Source organism: Schistocerca nitens, chromosome 6 (genome assembly GCF_023898315.1).
Source record: "Schistocerca nitens isolate TAMUIC-IGC-003100 chromosome 6, iqSchNite1.1, whole genome shotgun sequence".
Taxonomy (NCBI): Eukaryota; Metazoa; Arthropoda; class Insecta; order Orthoptera; family Acrididae; genus Schistocerca; species Schistocerca nitens.
This window is the reverse complement of record NC_064619.1, coordinates 490,944,332-490,964,684: the sequence shown is the minus strand read 5'-3', so window position 1 is coordinate 490,964,684 and position 20,353 is coordinate 490,944,332. Positions and strand designations below refer to the sequence as shown.

At 43.2% G+C, this 20,353-nt stretch overlaps 1 protein-coding gene across 3 annotated transcripts in view; it reads right to left on the bottom strand.

The window, feature by feature from the left end:
- Positions 1 to 20,353, bottom strand: part of LOC126262716 (sentrin-specific protease 1-like) — a 160,717-nt gene that overhangs the window by 51,674 nt on the left and 88,690 nt on the right. For all 3 annotated transcript variants that reach the window (XM_049959504.1, XM_049959503.1, XM_049959505.1), the window contains 6 exons: positions 20,220 to 20,311; positions 17,863 to 18,008; positions 16,878 to 16,995; positions 13,263 to 13,488; positions 13,061 to 13,183; positions 12,820 to 12,957 (listed from right to left, as the gene is read on the bottom strand). In XM_049959504.1, the coding sequence (XP_049815461.1) occupies positions 12,820 to 12,957; positions 13,061 to 13,183; positions 13,263 to 13,488; positions 16,878 to 16,995; positions 17,863 to 18,008; positions 20,220 to 20,311 (843 nt within the window). The remainder of the gene's footprint in view (positions 1 to 12,819; positions 12,958 to 13,060; positions 13,184 to 13,262; positions 13,489 to 16,877; positions 16,996 to 17,862; positions 18,009 to 20,219; positions 20,312 to 20,353) is intronic.

Below are 20,353 nucleotides of genomic sequence, written 5' to 3'. Positions count from 1 at the left end.
CCTACAGCTTTCTATGGCAGAAAAGCTTCCACCTTCCTGAACTCCTTTATCAACCAAATGAGCCACTACTAGAGAGAATACAGTCATTAAGCATAGCAGCCATCGGACACTGTGAACTGGACTGGTTGGATGAGAAGCGAACATAAATCCAAAAAATTATGTAATGTTTCAGTGATTTAAAGATTCACCAGTTGTGATACAGCGGACCAAATCTTCTGAAGAGAGGAGGCCTGTTGCACCAGCACTTTTCCCTACAAGACCTCAAAACCTGTAACAAGGCAGGTCACATACTGCCTTCAAAATTCTGCTGGCAGGACCACGTTATTGCTGAGGTGACAAGCTACCTGCCTGTCACAATGAAGCACTGAGCTACCTCATGCCAGTACCTAGGCCTCTATACATGAAAGATGCCTTGTCAGAAAAGGACCAGGGCTAGCCAGTATAAATAACAGCTGCTGCTGCCATACATTATCTGTCATCAACTGCTGCCTACAACAAGAACATTCCCCCACACAATGTGGTCGACCAGCCTCATCTACAAATGTCTGCTGCCACTGCTAGTTGGTGGTCTAAAATAGATCAAGCCTAGAACTGATGCCGCCGCATTTCAAACCAGTGCCACACACGCTGGGACTTCCTGCAGGCTGACATCAACTTGCCACTTGGCTTCTTCGAAAACACTCTGGTTCACAGCCCATGCCTTGGTGTCTTTCACACTTTACCTACTGCAGACCACCAACATCTTCATCGAGTGTTCGGGTTCAGGGCACCACACATCTTGCGTCTATCCTGCTGACTGGCGTTATGGGCCATGTTCACCAGGGCCTCTCACTGCGGACGGCATATCTCATGCAGAGCCAGCTGTGTTGTAGCAACAAACTACAACACATGGAAACTGCACTGCTCTGCCCTGCTGAGTGTAGCTGCTACTGCCAACACATGCTGCCTCATGGTTTCTGGGGTAGTCACTTCTGCACGGGATCGACACCATCCATAGCAGTTTCATGAATTCTGCTGATTAAAATATGTTGTCGTTACCACTGTTCTTATCTATGAGAGCTGAGGAAATGCTTCTTCGTATCTACTGCCCAGCCAACTGTTCTGAAAGAACACCCCAAAGGTTTACAGATAAAGAAGGTAGGCCATTCCCAGCCCCTGCTGAACAAAAAAATTCCCAGATGTCCTTGTACGCCTTGACATCACTTTGAAGACTCTCGTGGCTGTACATTCCGCAGTACACGGAAGTTGTGGTGCGCATTTCGGGTCAACAATGAGCATGGGTCACTGTAATTACACTGTAGTAAAATGCATTAATATTGCTCAAATTACAACGAACATTATTAATCACGATTCTCCCAAAGATGAGCATGTGCAATGTGAATGAATAGTTCAATGAAAATGTGTGCACAAAGTGAATATGAAAACTGCATGTTTGTGTTCAGTTCATATTCAGTCCAAAGATCATGAACGAGATTTCATAAATGAACTTTTAGGCCTACATCCAAGAAAGAAGATACTACCCACTGCAATCCCCATCGTAAACATTCCAAACTGCAATGGTGAAGAAATTACAGAAAGCAGAGATGCAAGTGAAAAGATAAGAAGTCAATGCATAAATAACCATCATAATAGTTGTAACTCAGAAATCACCTTAAAATAAATTAATTCATAAAACTTAAAGCTTTTTTCATGTGGCACTGGATTACTATATGAAAGGGAATGATCCATTATATTCTGTATGAAATAAATCATGTTGCTCAGGCTTATTAGCTTTTGCTCCCATGTACTGTAGCATCATTTCTCATGGAATTAGCCAGAATGTTTTTTTCCGTATTCTCAAGATGTTTTAACTATTTCAGTGTAAGACTTTAGTACAACTTGTGACTGTAACAATAACAGCATAAGTTACAGTGGCTGCATAACTTAGCTGATAAGACTGGTACCTGACATGATGAAGGTTGCGATTTCGAAACCTATCTACTACTTGATATTTTATGTTTAAATTTTGCTAAAGTAAGCTATTGCAGCAAATTACGTCACTGAAACCACTTTTTGTATTATTTATTTATTTATTTGGTTAATAACGAGAAATTAATGTAGTTGTACAGTACTCAGTAAATAATTCCAGGAATAATAAAAGCAAATTCATCCCTTAGAGAAGTTGTGCACTACACTGTGAAACAAGAAGTTTGCAAAAACATGCTTTGATGATTTTGGAACAATTTTGCTCATGAGCTCAGTGAAATAGTGAGTAAGCATTCAGATATTAAGGAACTAATGGCTGAAACTGAACTTTTAATAGGAATAAATACACAGAAGCAGCACCAGAGAGAGGTGATATAGTCTTATGGAGTACAAGAAATGCTCTTTTCAGTGTTCTTTCATCAAAGCAGACAAAAAGATCATCTGACACAAAATAAAAAAGTCAAATTACACAGCAATGTGAGCAATGTTCTGCCAAAATGTTTTACACTACCACAAATACAATGTCTGCTGAACAAAAGCAAATGGGTAAAGTGGAACTCAGAGGACACTGCCAACGCATCAACTTCAAGAGTTCCATCACATACCCTTCTCTGCACAAGCGAAAAATACCTTTGCTGTTTAGGGCAATACTTCAAAATTTAAATACAAACCAGGCACTCTCAAAGATATCCTGTGTTTACTGAAGTTAAATAAAATACTCTTAATATCTAAGAGAGACTAGCTGTTTTGAAATTTGGTGAAATGAATGTAGATGTTCGTGTATGTTGAGATTTGTCAGAGGACATATTAGTTGGTTCACATTCCAGAGTTCAAGTTTGCATGATCACTGATTTGTGCAAACAGGAGAAACAACCAGTTTAGTATGACTTCAACATAATTATGACTAGCATTTTGCTACAGAGTATCATTAAAGCAGTTGAGAAACTGGGAATAAATGATGTGTAGCTGTGACATGTGATACAGTTGGGAAAAAATATAAAAGTTTGGAAAGAATTGTGCATCGATACAGATAAAACATTTCATAAATCCAGCAGACGAAACCAGAAATGCACAGGTTTTGTTTAATGTACCCCTTCTCAAAGTTACTGAGGAAAAATTTCATTATGCTACCTACAGGGTCCAAAATAACTAAGGCAGCTATATCAGAACTATTTAAACATAAAAAAGTGACTCAACAATAACACACCACATTACCAAAGTGCACTTAAACACAAGGACATTGAAACCAATTTTATTGAACAAATTAATAACGTCTTTGACGTCTAGAACTCTAGATTTCCAAAAGATGAATTTTCATGTGAATTTTGAATGAATCTCACAATTCAGGACAATACTCTAAAGAAATTCCTAGACATCTGTTAAAATCTCCATTTTATCTTTTTGAAAGCTTGAAAAGAATGAAGGTCAGCTATTTCCAGATCAAATCGAGATTGCCTGGAATTTTTTTCTGGGGTATGCCATTTGAAGTAAGGAACGCCACATGTATCCTTATAGTGATGGGTAATGCAACTGATGCTTCTTTCTCTGAAAATAAGCCAGTTACTGAAGAATCAAATGCAGAATCTTCTCAGTGAGACACTGATTCAGATTCTGCACCCCTAAGTTGCATTAGCATTATGCTCTGTGTTTGTTGTTGAATTGCCAGTTTGAAAGATCCCAGAAAAGAATCACCCGTTTGAAAGATCTCAGAAACTGTGAATGTTGAAGTAAATGTATTAACAGATGTGGTAACAGTGTGCGATGACTCATTAATCTCTGATGTTCTTACAGATGCGGTGAAATACATCGCAGAGTATATTGCATTTAAGTGCCAAAAGATTGGTAAATCATCAAGTTTTCCAGCAGCAAAAATTGAAGCAGTTGAAGAAAAACTTGCCACTTGTCATGGAAATGGATTATGCAAAAAAAATGTGAAGTCTGTGTGCTCTATTTTGAAAGAAAAGTTTTCTGGTTTATTACACAGCTATTGCTCTTTATGTAAGAACAAGAGCATTTATAAGGATTAGGCATATGGATCAAGAACCAAAGTTGGAAGCCATGAAGAAATGTGCCACAAGGAGGAAGTGGCTATGGATTGTTTTTTTGTATGGTAAACAGGAACAGAAATCTGGAACAGGCATTAAAATCTGCTTCTTCATTAAATGAGTGAGTTATTTTTCACCTTAATTATCGACTATTTTGTCCTAACGTGTAATACATCTGTCATGCCACTTGATTTAATTTTTCCAACTGTGTACTGAACCAAATCAAAAGCAAAATGAACAAATAACATGTCACTGCATCCATGATGTAGTGCATTTGCAGTATAATCCCACTGCTGTGCTATGCTATGTAGCCTCACCCCAACGTCACATGGTTCCAGCCAACAGCAAGCATTTTAGCCAGAATGACACCCCCCCCCCTCCTCCTCCACCTCCTCCTCCTCCTCCAGAATTCCCAATATTTTATGATGTCAAAATGCTCGGATCATCCTGGCACCATAACAACATTCATACCAATGAATGATACTCTCAAATGAAAACCAGAAAACAAGTTCTCATAGAGGAGAGCACAAATATTGTGCAGATTTGTTACTTTATTTGCATGTGGAGAACTGTGCTGAGGGACAACATATTTTCCCCATGAGATGGAGTCCCTGTGCAGACACAAATGTAGAAGCTCCTAGTATCACTCGCACTTTAGACAAGTGCAAGGTACTTTGAGAATATACAACTTTGACAATAGTTACATTGTTTACTCAAGGAAATGAAATGTCAATCTATCATTCTTTGGATATATTTGTAAGGAGCAGTTTCATGTTGGATGTTCTGATTTAACAGAATTTGATGTTACCCAGTGGAAGTTGTATATGTTGATGGACAATATAAGGTGTACATAAAGTCCGGGAACACTTTCAATTATTTACTGCACATGAAGTAAACATTGTACAGATGCCATACATACTGCATTCTGAAGACAAACTCTGAAAGTTTTTTTTACAAACTGTGAGTGACCCAGCAGATGTCAATACGGTAACTGAATTCTTGCCATACCCGTCCCAGCACGGCATCGTCGATTGTGGCAGTAGTTTCCTGTATTCTCTCCCAGAGCTTTGCTACATCACGTGGTAGAGGCGGTACATACACCAGATCTTTAATGTGTCCCCTCAGAGAAAAGTCACATGGGGGTGAGATCTAGTGATATGGGAGGCCATTTCATGGAACAGCCGTCCCATTCTGTAGCACGGCTGATCCATCAATGCAGCAGCTCCCTGCTTAGGTACCCATGAACTTCATGATGAACATCAGGTTGAGCCCCATCCTGCTGAAAGAAGAACGGAGAGTCCGATTGCAGCCACTGCTGCTACATGCCCAAGAAGGAATATCCAGTGACAGTGCTCTCAGCGAAGAAGAATGGCCCGTACAGTTTTTGGCGTGACAAGGCATATAAAACATTTAACTTTGGGGAATCACACTCAAATTCAATGTATTCATGTGGATGCTTTGTACCCCAGATTCGACAATTATGCCTGTTCACTTTCCCATTAGTGCGAAAAGTGGTTTCGTCGTTAAAATCCCCATCCTCATACAATTTTTGCAACTGTGAACAAAACTCAAAATGCTTGTCTTTGTCATCGTCACTGAGCTTCTGCACTAGCTCAAATTTGGTTTCATAGACAGCTTCTGTCACAGGACTTTCCACACTGTCACTGGAGCCATTTAGAGTTTGCAGGATGCACGACGTACCGATTTCTTTGGACTCCTTATGAACGTCTCTTGTAAGCGCTCCACATTCACTTCACTCACACTGGACGTCCACTTCTCTTTGCTGGGACAAGCAACCCGTCATAACAAATTTGTTGTACCAGTGGTAAATGGCCTTCCTTGTTGGTAGCCTCTTACCATACTTGGTTCTAAACATCCGTTGAACAGCTGTAGCACACTTTCTGTTGTGTATGTGTGCACACGCACACAAAAACCACACAGACACGCAAATGCACATGCCTATGGCCACAGGCATATGTATCTGTGTGAATAGTTTGTACTACCATTAGAGAGCAAAAACTCTAAAGCTATTACAAATGGCTTTCTGCTACTTGTTTCTATGCACTACACATCAGCCAGCTAAAGATGTTCATATATTATTCAAGAAAAATAGATGCAGCGATATTACATTTTCTTAGAGCAATAATCAAGCAAGGGGAAGACAAAGTCATTTTCACATCCAAGGCCACAGTTGAGTAACTAAAGGGTAAAGGAGAACTGTATTAAATCTTCATTGAATAAATCACATCCAACCAAAACAAGAGACTACTGGGAAGGTAGCAGGGATACAATACAGAAGGCAAAAGGCTATTTACAACTTATGCAGAAACTAGACAATAGTTACACGAATTGATGGCATGAAAAGGAAACAGTAGTCGAGAAGAGAGAGAGAGAAGTATGTAGCCTATCCCCGTTGTTATTGAATCTGTACACTGAGAAGGCAGTACAGGAAACCGAAGAAAAATTTGAAGTACGAAATAAAGTTAATGGAGAAGAAATAAAAACTTTGAGGTTTGTCGATGACATTGTATTTCTGTCACAGACAGAAAAGCACTTGGAAGAGCAGCTGAATGGAATGGACAGTTTCTTGACAGTATGATATAAGATGAATATCAACAAAAGCAGAACAAGAATAATGGGATGTTCCAGAATTAAATCAGGGGATGCTGATGGAATCAGATTAGCAAATGACACACAAAGTAGTAGATGAGTTTATGTAGAGTGGAAATAGCAAGAAAAGTATTTCTGAAAAGGATGAATTTGTTAACATCAAATAGAAATTTGCATGTTAGAACATACCTTCTGAAGATATTTCTATAAACCATAGCCTTGTATACAAGTGAAACACGGATAATAAGTTCACACAAGAAGAGGTTAGAAGCTCTTAAAATGTGGTGCTACAGAAGAATGTTGAAAATTAGATGAGTGAATTGAATAACAGCTATATCTAACTAGGGAATAAAGAAATGTATAGCATAATTTTACCAACACAAGAGATAAGTCGATAGGACACATCCTAAGGCATCAAGGAATTGTCAATTTGGTAATAAAAGAAAATGGAAGGGCGAGTGCAGGAGGGGAGGGGGAGGGAGGTAAAAACTGTCGTGGGAGACCAGGGCTAAAATGCATGTAGGTTGCAGTAGCTATGCAGAGATGAAAATTCTTGCAAAGTATGGCATAGCATGAAGAGCTCCAGTAAACCAGTCTTTGGGCTGAAGAACACAATCACAACAAAGGTCTAAGCGCGTGGCAGTGAATTGCTCATCATTGCAGGTAGCCAGAGTGGGAGAATTTTCAGAGTGGAAGAGATGGCAGCTATAAAATTAGAAGTACTTTTGATGGTTAGTGGGCTCAACAAGGACAAATGTTTTTATGGAGCTGGATGTCAAAGCCCAGGAAGGTGGCATGGTGGCCGAGGATGATGAGGTGAAGCAGCTGCGAGAGAAGACACCGAGGCTGTGGAGAAATGAGGATGAGAGGGTCTTGGCCCTGGCTATAGGTCATAAAGATATCACTATGAAAGTGTCCTCATTTCTCCATAGCCTCAGCACCTTCTTCACTGTCAAGAGAGACCTTATTGCACCACCAGATTCCTGCTCACAATTATTCAAATAATTTTCAGGTGGAAGTGAGACAACATGCTGAACACACTGCTTTCGATTATAGGCCACCTCAGGGAATCTTTCACGCTTTACAGGAAGACACTCAGTTTGGTTGAAATAAGTTGACCAGTTTTGTTTTCTGGTTGTTTATAGTGGAAACAATCTTTAATATAGCAGTTATCCATGATCTTAAACAAACAAGAACCTTGATGAGTAATATGGGAGGAGTGGTCGCAGGGCAAAACGCTCTTCCTCCTCCTTGCAGCACCGGTGGCCAACATCCGTGTTCTGCATGTCTGTGAAAGCGAAACTGACAAATGGTCATAGGACTTGCAATTTCTTCTGGTGTTGTGAGAATCATACTCAAACCCCGTGATGGACCAGGATTACTCTCTTCACTCATTTCAATATAAGAAAAGAAAACAGAAGAGGAACACACAATGCAAAGTAAAGCAGAGTGCAGCTACTGCACAAATGCTTGCTGAAATTGGCAGCAACGTAAACGAGGCACTTCAGGCCAGGCCTCTACTGTTACACAGCCATAGTTTGACACTTCTACCACCTAAAACTGCCAGGTTAAAGTGTCTGCATCTTGCTGACAAACACACATATTTCTTTGTTGTAAGTAGCTAGGACTCACAGCCGAGTCCTGCATTGCCATACAAGGTCTCTCTCTTACAGAGGCCATTCAACTAACCACAGTTAACATGGTACCACAGCAAAACTTACGAGAGCACTGATATGTTGTTGCATTTGGGCACAGATTTGTTCTTATGCACACGTTATATGGTAGATCAAAAAAAAAAAATGTATACACACTTAGATGAAAATAAGCTGATGTAGTGTTAAAAGTACTACAATGACTCAAAGTGAAACAATTACAAGTGTTCAAACAGCAAACCACCTACCTCCACAAACTTCTGAGCATTATAGCATAAATTCAAGGTCACATATTCCAGAGTAGTTGGAGGAATTGCTTGACAAGCTGTTTGAATTTCATGGCACAGTTCTGCTAGTCTGCATGGCTTCCTGCTGTACATTATGTTCTTGAAGGTACCTCACAAGTAAAAATTGTGGCATCAATTTGTGAGAACGTGGGGTACTTTATGGGACTCCTCCGTCCAGTCTAACACACGATGCATTATTATACAGATAGGTATACAATATCATTATGGAAGTGGCATGGAAGAAAAAAATGTTCCTCACAAAAAAAAAGCACAAATGGATGGTAAAATTAATAGGCCCAGTCTTCCAGGTAACTCCTGCCAGTAACTGTACCTTCGAGAAAGAAAGGTCCAATCAATTTCCTTGAGGATAACCTGCATTAGACATTAAGTCTTGGAGCAATGGCCGCTCATGTGACAAACATGTGGATGTCACAAGTACATACAATTACGCCTGTCTACTGTACCATTTCATTTAGACTGTACCTCATCAGCCCACACCACTTCGGAAACAAAATTAGCATCATATTCAATGTGTGCAAGAAACCATCCACTACACCGATTTCTGCTGTCTTCGTTGTCCTCACCCAACACATAACAACTGTGGAATTTTAACTTTCCACTTTACTCTGCGCAAAATACGACTTAACATTTTCTCTACTCGTGCGTGTTTCATGTGCAAACTACTGTGCTGATTTTTGTGGTGAGCATGTGAATACATCTAACACCTGAGCTGAAGGCTCTCCACCTGTTGCTTTGTGTGGCTAGCCTGATATTCCCTTTCGCATACCCGTAATTTTTCTTGCAGTCTCAAAGTCATAGTAAGAGTGAGAAACGCTTACACATGTTGGTGGTTCAGTTCCATATTCTGCCTCCAATGTCATTGCACTTCACTGATGTTCTTGTAACTTCCAATACCAATTGAGAATGTTTTTTCACTGCTTGAATGTCATTTGTGTTTGCACCATGACTTCACTTCGTACACTGACATTGGCGCATCACAGCACTACCGCCATCTTTGCTCTACCACTGTACTACACATTTAACCCACATCCATAGTGATTTCAATGTATACAGTTTGTATAGGCAGCTTTAAAGTGTGTACACCTTTATTTAGATCTACTCTATACTTCGAAACTGGGCTTCGTCAGATGTTGTGCAATACTACTAATCATGAATCAGTTTTGAGATTTATACACACATCAAAAAAAGTTTTGCATCACCCTGGTTCCCAGAACTCCTGAAGATAGATAATGTTGACTGTGGATGTTGTATCACAGACACAGTCCCTTTGACTGTCCAGAGATGTCACTAAACCAGCTCAAAGATGCCACCAAACAACCATGCATGAGCAGCGCCTGTTAGACGGAGGAGATCTGACAGCCGATCAGTTCCAGTCATTCCAACAGGAAGGAGGTACACGGCTTGTGTTGTCTGTAGTTCAACCATGCCTAGACGGTCAATACTGCAGTTCGATTGCGTCTGCATTGTTAGTTTGTGTCAGGAAGGGCTCTCAATAAGGGAAGTGCCCATGCATCTCGTAGTGAACCAAAGCGATGTTGTTCAAACATGGAGGAGATACAGAGAGACAGGAACTGTTGATGACATGCCTCGCTCAGGCCGCCCACGGGCTACTACTGCTACGGATTATGCTCAGAGGAACCCTGACAGCAATGCCACCATGTTGAATAATGTTTTTCGTGCAGTCGCAGGACGTCATGTTATGACTCAAACTGTGCACAATAGGCTGCATGATGCGCAGCTTCACTCCCGATGTCCATGGCGAGGTCCATCTTTGCAGCCATGACACCATCCAGTGCGGTACAGATAGGCCCAACAACATGCCGAACAGACTGCTCAGGATTGGCATCACGTTCTCTTCAGCGTTGATTGTAGCATATGTCTTCAACCAGATGATCATCGGAGATGCACTTGAAGGCAACCCGGTCAGGCTGAAAGCCTTAGTCACACTGTCCAGTGAGTACAGCAAGGTGGAGGTTCCATGATGTTTTGGGGTGGCATTATGTGGGGCCAATGTACGTCGCTGGTGGTTGTGGAAGGTGCCATTAACAGCTGTACGAAATGTGAATGCCATCCTCCGACCTATAGTGCAACCATATCAGCAGCATATTGGCGAGACACTAATGTTCATGGATGACAATTCGTGCCCCCCATCGTGCACGTCTTGTGAATGACTTCCTTCAGGATAATGACACTGGTCAACTAGAGTGGCCAGCATGTTCTCCAGACATGAACCCTATCAAACATGCCTGGGATAGATTGAAAAGAGCTGTTTATGGATGACGTGACCCACCAACCACTCTGAGGGATCTACGCCGAATCGCTGTTGAGGAGTAGGACAATCTGGGCTAACAGTGCCTTGATGAACTTGTGGATGGTATGACACGACAAACACAGGCATGCATCAATGCAAGACGATTTGCTACTGGGTATTAGAGGTACCGGTGTGTACAGCAATCTGGACCACCTCCTCTGAAAGTCTCGCTGTATGGTGGTACAACATGCAATGTGTGGTTTTCTTGAGCACTAAAAAAGGCAAAAATTATGTTTACGTTGATCTCTATTCCAGTTTTCTGTATTGGTTCTAAAACTCTCAGAACCGAGGTGATGCAAAACTTTTTTTGAGGTGTGTACGAAAAAAAAAGTTATTTCACACAATATTCAATGAAAGAGTTTCTCTAGATAAAATACGCTCTGAAACAATGTTTATTAAGTAAATTTCCATTTTGAGGTAAATTTCCCCACCTGTATTCACATTTAGCACAAATACGAGTTTTTCAAGCCACTAATAATTATGTACAAGGGGGTCTCAAAAGAAAGTTTAAATCTGAAAAGCTCCCTGTGCATGCACAACAAATCAGTGCAGAGTGGTGGTACATTTATTGCTTCCTTGGCATTTAGGAATTCAGTCAATAGGGAGCACTTCTCAGGAGAGGAATGCCCATTCTACATGCAAGAATTTTACAAAACTGGTCATTCAGCGATTGTAGCATGCAGGAAATTTTGCAGTGATCATGGGTTGCATAATGTAAATAATGCTCAAAGTCTTCCCCTTACCCAGGAATGGACCAAAACGTTTGAGAAGACCAGTTCAACACTGACCTAGGTCATCAAGAACGGGTGAATCAGAAGAGCGTAAATTTGTCTGTTCACATTACCTCTCCATTTGTAAGCAAGCAAGATCTTTAAATGTGAATACACCATCACTGCAAAGAATTCTGCAAAAGGACCTTCAACTGCACTCTTACAAAATACAGCTGGTGCAAGAATTAAAGCCTCAGGATGCCAGACATAGGCTGCAGTTTGTTAATGATGTGAATGAATGTGCTTCATTTATCACCATCTTGTTTTCTGACGAGTCTCATTTTCACCTGAACAGTAACATCAATAAGCAAAACTGCTGCTACTGGAGTGCAACAAATTCTAAACAGAAGCACAACAAACCCCTTCATTTGCCAAAAGTTACTGTATGGACTGTGAAGTCTATTCAAGGGATAATAGGCCCATATTTTTTCGAGGAAGAGAGTGATCTTGCCGTTACAATGAATTTGGAACATTATGTGACAATGTTAATGACTTTTTGGAGCCTGAATTGGAAAACTTTCCTGGTTATAACCAAAGAACACTGGTTCACCGAGAGAGACAAGCCACAGCACACATGTCTAACACTTGTATACTGTGAGTTCATGAAATTTCCCCAGGCAAATTGACCTCCAAAGGGTGACACAACTGGCACCAATGCAGTCCAGATTGGAGCCCCATGGATTTTTTATATGGGATATGTTAAATCTAGAGTGTATGTCAATCATCCAACTTCTCTTGACAAGTGAAAGAAAGGATCCTTAGCAAAGCGGCAGCCATCCAATGCTTATATGCTGAACCAAATAGCAAAATTTTGTTCGTCGTTTAAATGAGTGCTGTGCACATGCTAGATTGAATTTAAAGACATAATTTTTAATAAGTAAATTCTTAAACTGTATATTTCAATAATAAATGAAGATCGCATCGACAGACTTCAATGTCCACTTATTTTGAAATGTCAAATATAATTTTTTTTTGAGGTACCCTGTACAAAGAAGTGCAGGTAAGCTTTTCATCAATTCTCATATTATTGTGTATAATAGCTGTATCTCTTCCTTCAATTTTTTCAAGTTTACTTTAAACCAAATCGGATTGCTATAAAATGAAATTATATTCAAAATAGTTGGAAAATTTTAAATGTAGTACAGTATAACAGTTTACCTTTCTTGTCCATCTTTTCACAGCAGAATAGCCACTTGACTGTAACCTTGGATAAAAGAAGGTGTTGAAAGCATATACTGGTTGATATTTATTCTTCTTTCCTCTTTCAATAAGCAAGTTCATATAAAAATTGATAACCTAGAACAACAAAAAGGTTGTATTTCTACTCACAATTTCATTTCTACAATCTTCTAAATAAGTTTCTGCCTTCAAAAACTAGGTGTAGGTTACTGATTCTTACCTCATCATTAAGCCAATTTGTACCTGCAAGAGTACAAATATCATGCCTCGTTATTTTCAGACTGAAAGCTTCCACAAGAACTTCAGACTGTGGTTCAGGTCTTAGAGCGGAGGCTACTCTTCTCTGTATGAAAAATGTAATGAGTCAATACAAAATTATAGCCATCTTTAACATTGTACATAAGACTGCTTCTAAAAAATACCTCAATTTCCGGAGTCAGTTTAGGAAGGGCTGCTTCTTCTTCCTCTTCTTCAACAATGACCTCATCTTCTAAAATTGCTTCAGTTATTTTCATGTGATTACGAATTCGTTCTTCAAGAATATCGGCATACAACTGTTTATTTCTCTTTCGATATAATTCAGCTTTAATTCTCTCCTCCTCCGCCCTTCTTTCACGTTCTTTAGCAACATAGTCAAACAGCTCACTCCTGGAATGTAGAGTAATATTGTAACAAAAGTGTTGTATTCCAAGCAACAGTGTGAGTTTTAAAGAGGCTATAATGATTTCGGTCTGAACTATACTAAGCAATGCCTCTTTAAATGTGTGCGTTTCCATTTTATATGAAAAATGCTCTTTCCTGTAATACACTGCATTAACTAACACAGAATCCTGTCCTGCAGCAAGGTAAGCAGGCAGGATGATAGGGCCTGAGCTAGAAAAACCACACAGTGTGCTGTTTGGATGGTCCCACTAAAGTACTTGTGTTTAAAGCAGCTTATTGTTCTCCCTACAACTACCTGCTTACCTCTCTACACATGCAGCATCCAGCACAAATGCACCCTTATTTTAGGTAACACACTTATGGCTGATGTTCCATAAATGTTAACCAGTCTAGCTGAATTCCACAGATATATTTTTAAAAGCACATTTGTCGTGAGCTCCACCAAAAGCTCCAGTTACCTCTACAACTTCATGTAAAATGCATGACACTACTGCCTTTGACTAATTTATATTATTACAAGTATGACAAACTTCTGAAACACACAAAATACTTACATAGCATCCTGTGTAATTTTTGTGACTAATTTAACCCTTTCACAGTCATGGGCATACCTGTATGCCTGGCAAGCAGAATGCCCAGATGTCTATGGGCATCCATATACACCCCGCAGGTGGAATACCCAGACAGCTAAAGGCATTCATTTATGCCAGGCAGATAGGAAGGCAATGCCAGGCAGGTAGGAAGGCCTGAAGGGGAAGGCTTTCATCTAACAGAAAAGGGGGGGGGGGGCTAGTTTTAAAGTTCTCTAATGTTGTTATCGGAAATTGCAACCACTGTGACCATACAGACTGATACTGATTTTATAAAGAGTATTATTGAACAGTGGTATACGCCCATTGAAAGGTGTAATTAGCCTACATGGGCCATAGCCTGCAGCGTGCTTCAGTTGAGTCAGCCACCCACCATGCATGCCTGCAATTTGCTCACCCCTGTCAGGTGGCTGGGCAGGAAGGACACACTGTCCTCGTAGCCCCGAAAGGGTTATGTCTCGTTCATATCATCTTACTATGCCAAGGTCAAGGCAGAGATTGTGTGTGCATGGAGGAAGGTGGGGGGAGGGGGCGAGGGGAAGGGGAAGGAGGGAGGGACGGGGGAGAGAGAGGGGGAGGGACGGGGGAGAGAGGGGGGGAGGGAGAGAGAGGGGGAGGGACGGGGGAGAGAGGGGGGAGGGAGAGAGAGGGGGAGGGACGGGGGAGAGAGAGGGGGAGGGAGAGAGAGGGGGAGCGAGAGGGGGGAGCGAGAGAGGGGGAGGGAGAGAGAGGGGGAGGGAGAGGGAGGGTAAGGGAGAGGGAGGGTAAGGGAGAGGGAGGGTAAGGGAGAGGGGGAGGGAGGGTGAGAGAGAGGGGGGAGGGGGAGGGGGAGGGAGAGGGAGGGTGAGAGAGGGGGAGGGGGAGGGAGAGGGGGAGGGAGAGGGAGGGTGAGAGAGAGGGGGAGGAAGAGGGAAAGGGGGAAGGGAGAGGGAGAAGGAGGGAGGGGGAGAGGGAGAAGGAGGGAGGGGGAGAGGGAGAAGGAGGGAGGGGGAGAGGGAGAAGGAGGGAGGGGGAGAGGGAGAAGGAGGGAGGGGGAGAGGGAGAAGGAGGGAGGGGGTGGGAGAGAGAGGGGGAGAGAAAGTGGGGGAGAGAGGGGGAGAGAAAGTGGGGGAAAGAGGGAGGGAGGAGGGAGGGAGGGAGGGAGGGGGAGAGGGGGAGTAGGGAGAGCGAGGGGGAGAGGGGGAGTAGGGAGAGCGAGGGGGAGAGGGGAGAGAGGGGGAGTGGGGGGAGGGGAGAGAGGGGGAGAGGGGAGAGAGGGGGAGTGGGGGGAGGGGAGAGAGGGGGAGAGGGGGAGTGGGGGGAGGGGAGAGAGGGGGAGAGGGGAGAGAGGGGGAGAGGGGAGAGAGGGGGAGTGGGGGGAGGGGAGAGAGGGGGAGTGGGGGGAGAGAGGGAGTGGGGGGAATGGGGGAGAGGGGGAGATGGGGAGTGGGGGAAGAGAGGGGGAGTGGGGGGAGAGGGGGAGATGGGGGAGTGGGGGGAGTGGGGGAAGAGAGGGGGAGTGGGGGGAGAGAGGGGGAGTGGGGGGAGTGGAAGAGAGGTGAGAGTGGGGGGGAGAGAGGGGGAGTGGGGGGGAGTGGGAGAGAGGTGAGAGTGGGGGGAGAGAGGGGGAGTGGGAGAGAGGTGAGAGAGGGGGGAGAGGGAGAGAGGGGGAATGGGGAGAGGGGGAGGGGGAGCGAGGGGGAATGGGGAGAGGGGGTGGGAGGGGGAGTGGGGGGAGAGGGGGAGTGGTGGGAGAGGGTGAGTGGTGGGAGTGGGGGGAGAGAGGGGGGAGGGGGGAGAGGTGAGAGAGGGGGGAGAGAGGGGGGAGAGATGGGGAGAGAGGGAGAGGGAGGGGGAGAGGGGGGAGGGGGAGAGAGAGGGGGAGGGGGGGGAGGGGGAGAGGGAGATGGGGAGGGGGAGGGGGAGAGGGGGAAGGGAGAGGGGGGGAGGGGGAGAGGGGGGAGGGGGGAGCGAGGGGGAGGGGGAGAGGGGGGGAGGGAGAGAGAGGGGGGAGAGGAGAGAGAGAGGGGGAGAGGGGGAGGGGAGAGAGGGGGAGGGGGAGGAGGAGGGGGAGGGGGAGAGGGGGGAGAGAGGGGAGGAGGGGAGGGGGTGAGAGGGGGGGAGAGAGGGGAGGGGGAGAGAGGGGAGGGGGATGAGAGGGGAGGGGGAGAGGGGAGGGGGAGGAGGGAGAGGGGGGAGAAAGAGTGGGGAGAGAGAGTGGGGAGAGAGGGGGAGAGGGGGGGAGAGGGGGGAGAGAGGGGGAGAGAGGGGGGAGAGAGAGGGCGGAGAGAGGGGGGAGAGGGGGGGAGAGGGGGGAGAGAGGGGGAGAGAGGGGGGAGAGAGAGGGGGAGGAGGGGGAGGAGGGGGAGAGAGGGGGAGAGAGGAGGGGAGAGAGGGGGAGAGAGGGGGAGAGAGGGGGAGAGAGGGGGGTGAGAGGGGGAGAGAGGGGGAGAGGGGGGGAGAGGGGGGAGAGGGGGGAGAGGGGGAGAGGGGGAGAGGGGGAGAGGGGGAGAGGGGGAGAGGGGGGAGGGGTTGAGAGGGGGAGAGGGGGAGAGGGGGAGAGGGGGAGAGGGGGAGAGGGGGAGAGGGGGAGAGGGGGAGAAGGGGGAGAGGGGGAGAGAGGGGGGAGAGGGGGGAGAGGTGGGAGGGGGGAGAGAGGGGTGAGAGAGGGGTGAGAGAGGGGTGAGAGGGGAGAGAGGAGGAGAGCGGGGTGAGAGAGGGGGAGAGAGGGGGAGAGAGGGGAGAGAGACAGAGAGAGAGAGAGAGAGAGAGAGAGAGAGAGAGAGAGACAGAGAGAGAACTTACTCTGCAGATATCCAGTTGGTGCAGAATAGTTGACTTTTAAAGGGATTAAAAACCTTTCCATAGCTCTCCTTCTTCGACTGAGAAGTTTTCTCCTCTATGATTTCAAGGTCTTCGTTACCTGCAATGATGACATAACATAATTATTCTGGACACAAACTATAAAGCATAACACCTTCCTTGTTATCAGAGGAGTATCCACTAATTATAAACAAAAATATTAAACAAAATTTCCTGGCAGATTAAAACTGTGTGCCGGACCGAGAGTCAAACTCGGGACCTTTGCCTTTCGCGGGCACGTGCTCTACCATCTGAGCTACCCAAGCGCGACTCACGCCCCATCCTCACAGTTTTACTTCTGCCAGTACCTCGTCTCCTACCTTCCAAACTTCACAGAAGCTCTCCTGTGAACCTTGCAGAACTAGCACTCCTGGAAGAAAGGATATTGCAGAGACATGGCTTAGCCACAACCTGGGGGGATGTTTCCAGAATGAGGTTTGCAGGAGAGTTTCTGTGAAGTCTGGAAGGTGGGATACAAGGTACTGGCAGAAATAAAACTGTGAGGACCGAGTTCGAGTCTCAGTCCAGCACAAAGTTTCAATCTGCCAGGAAGTTTCATATCAGCGTACACACTGCTGCAGATTAAAAATCTCATTCTAAAAATATTAAATATAAACTATTACACAAATCAAATTTATCAAAATTATTATAGAGCCTGCAGAACTGTCAGAAAGGAGACACTCATTCAAGATTAGTAACACATTTAATAACTAAGCTGTAGCCCTTAAGACCACAAATATTTTAAGCGATTTCACTTAGTACTCTGACGACAATATGTGGGAAATTGTAATAAGCCTGCCCAATATACAGGTTATTGGAACTTATCATTCATTTAAATTTCCAAATCTAAATATTTAGCTCAGGTGAAAAAAATGTACTTAAATTCACATGTATATACTGAATACCTACATACAATGTGCACAATTACCTAGCTTCTTAGCATCTGTGTCTCTGTCTTTGCTTGTCTTTTCACCTTCAGTACCATCTTCCGTAAGATCGATAATATCTACTACAGATTTACTTTTGGATAACCCTTCATTTGTCATTTTATCACTTGCTGTTTTTCTTGGTGACCTGAAACATCACATATAAAAAAGCTGTTAAATAAACTCAATAAAGCATTGGTCATTCACTTTTCATATTTGTTTACTTATTTCTATTACAAAAAACAGTTAGCCACAACTTCAAAAGAAGAATTTTCGATCTATTTGTGTTGATTCATCACTTGTGCAGAACTTCTATGAACTAAAACAGAGCGTAAATAAAGTGACAAAATTTTATTAATCTTATAGCTAGCATTGTTTGGACAGGTTATTTAATGAAGAAAAACAGAAAGAACCAATAAACTGTTAGTATATGTGTCACAATTTGAGAACCAGTGTGAAAGAAGGTATTCTTCAAGCGCATGAAAGGTAGTACCACTCCCACTTGCTTAAGTGATATTTTCGCTACACTTTTTCACATATTCAGAAGAACATCTATGCATCAATTATATGCAAAATTTATAACACTCATCTTTACGTAGATTGATGGGCAGGCAAGTAACAAAGAGATTACGATGCAGTGCTAGAAAAGTTATGAATTAGCTTAGAAGTTTTTTTGTATGGGTAGAATGATTACTAAAGAAAAAAAATTGTATGTGTAGAATGACTACAAAAGAAAAAATACTAACACATATACCTGCCTCTGTGGCCAAGGTCGCTAATGCACACTTGTGCCTTGGTACTTGACCCTGGAGTAAGGCAGTTCGTAACCTTGTGGTCAAAAAAATTTTCACTGCCAGTATTTTGCCAGCACGGGGAGGAGAGGTGGTCATGTAAAGTTCTTCATCATCAGACTCTGTGTCAATGTCCTGTTTTAAATACCAAACCTCTCCGCAATGCCTCATGAAGAGAAGGCATGTAAGACTGTTGATGGCAATCCGTCTGTCAAATGGGGATGTTAAGCTTGGCAGCCCTCTTTGTGATATTCACATGGAATAAGGCTACATGCGGGCTCTGGGTTTGACCCTCTCTCTTCTCTCATCATCATCATTGTCATCATCCAACGCACGCGCACACACACACACACACACACACACACACACACACACACACACAGCGAGAGAGAGAGAGAGAGAGAGAGAGAGAACACATACATGTAGTAACACAAAAATTTTTAATGGAGCATGTTGCACATAATCAAACAAATGAATACATGTAACAGCCATAAAACTTTTTCTTCTTTGTACTACAGTACTGACTCTTTGCATGCCTTATACTGATGTTCTAAGATCTATTATTGTGGCATTTTACCAGTTTCAGTGCTTCCTGCACATTCCTTTGGTGTGTTCACACCTTTTTTGAAATTGCTGTTTGGTTTAGCTTACGCTTTTGTTTCCTGTCTTTTCCACTCCCAAAACATCTTCCACATCTGACCTCTATAGCTTCCCCCTGTCGGACTGTTAAAAGAGTCCTTTGCTTTCCTGGCTTTCCTAAACTCTGTCTCCCTGTGTTTTGTATCCCCCACTGCCATATGGTCTTCTGTACCTAGGATGACATTTTTCCATGTCATGATGATGATCTTGCATTTCTTAGTGTACTCCCAGATCCTCCTGGACTATCAGCTGTTGCTCATTCTCATCAAACTTTTCCTTATTTCATCTGTTAATTCAATGACATCTGTGTACAGTTCCTGATTTATCCTTTTATTCCAAATGTCATGTCCCTTTCTACGGTGCAATATTTTCAAACACACTATTATTTGGTCTTTTCCCCAGGTTCATGTTGATTTAGGAAGATGAAAGCTTTTGAAGCTATGTGAACAGAAAGATTTTGATTCTAGTTTGATTTGCTTTCAGACAGAACTATCCAAGTAGATAAACAAAACAGAACTCACACCAGATTTACATTACCCTGAAAATCTTTAAATACTTATATCATTCTACGATATTGAGTAGCACCATTCACCTCAATTTCCTGAAGACAGATGTTAATTTACAATAGAAAACCTCAGTTGTGTAACACACCACATTCAGTCTGAGCTATCAGTGACTGCTAATTGGCAGAGAGATCATCATAACAGTACTGGATATCTCGGTGACAATTCTGTGACTGGGACGCAAGCCGAATGCTTTAAACCACGACTGACTTGCTTATTAAGAAACATTTCCTTTCACATCTAAGGAGAACAACAAACCACTAACAACAACAACAACAAAATCAACAACAAACTACAAGGATAGTTTTATAAACATAACTTATAAATTAAGTTTTAACTGATTCACAGAACAAATTATATACATACCTTTCTGCACAGCTGCCAAGGAAGTATGGGGATGAAGAACATTGTTGTTTCAAAAGTTGAGAGTACTGCATTTTTTCATCAAGACGTATACTCTGGAAATTAAGCCATAAGGTGTTATGCAATGAAGCAAAAAC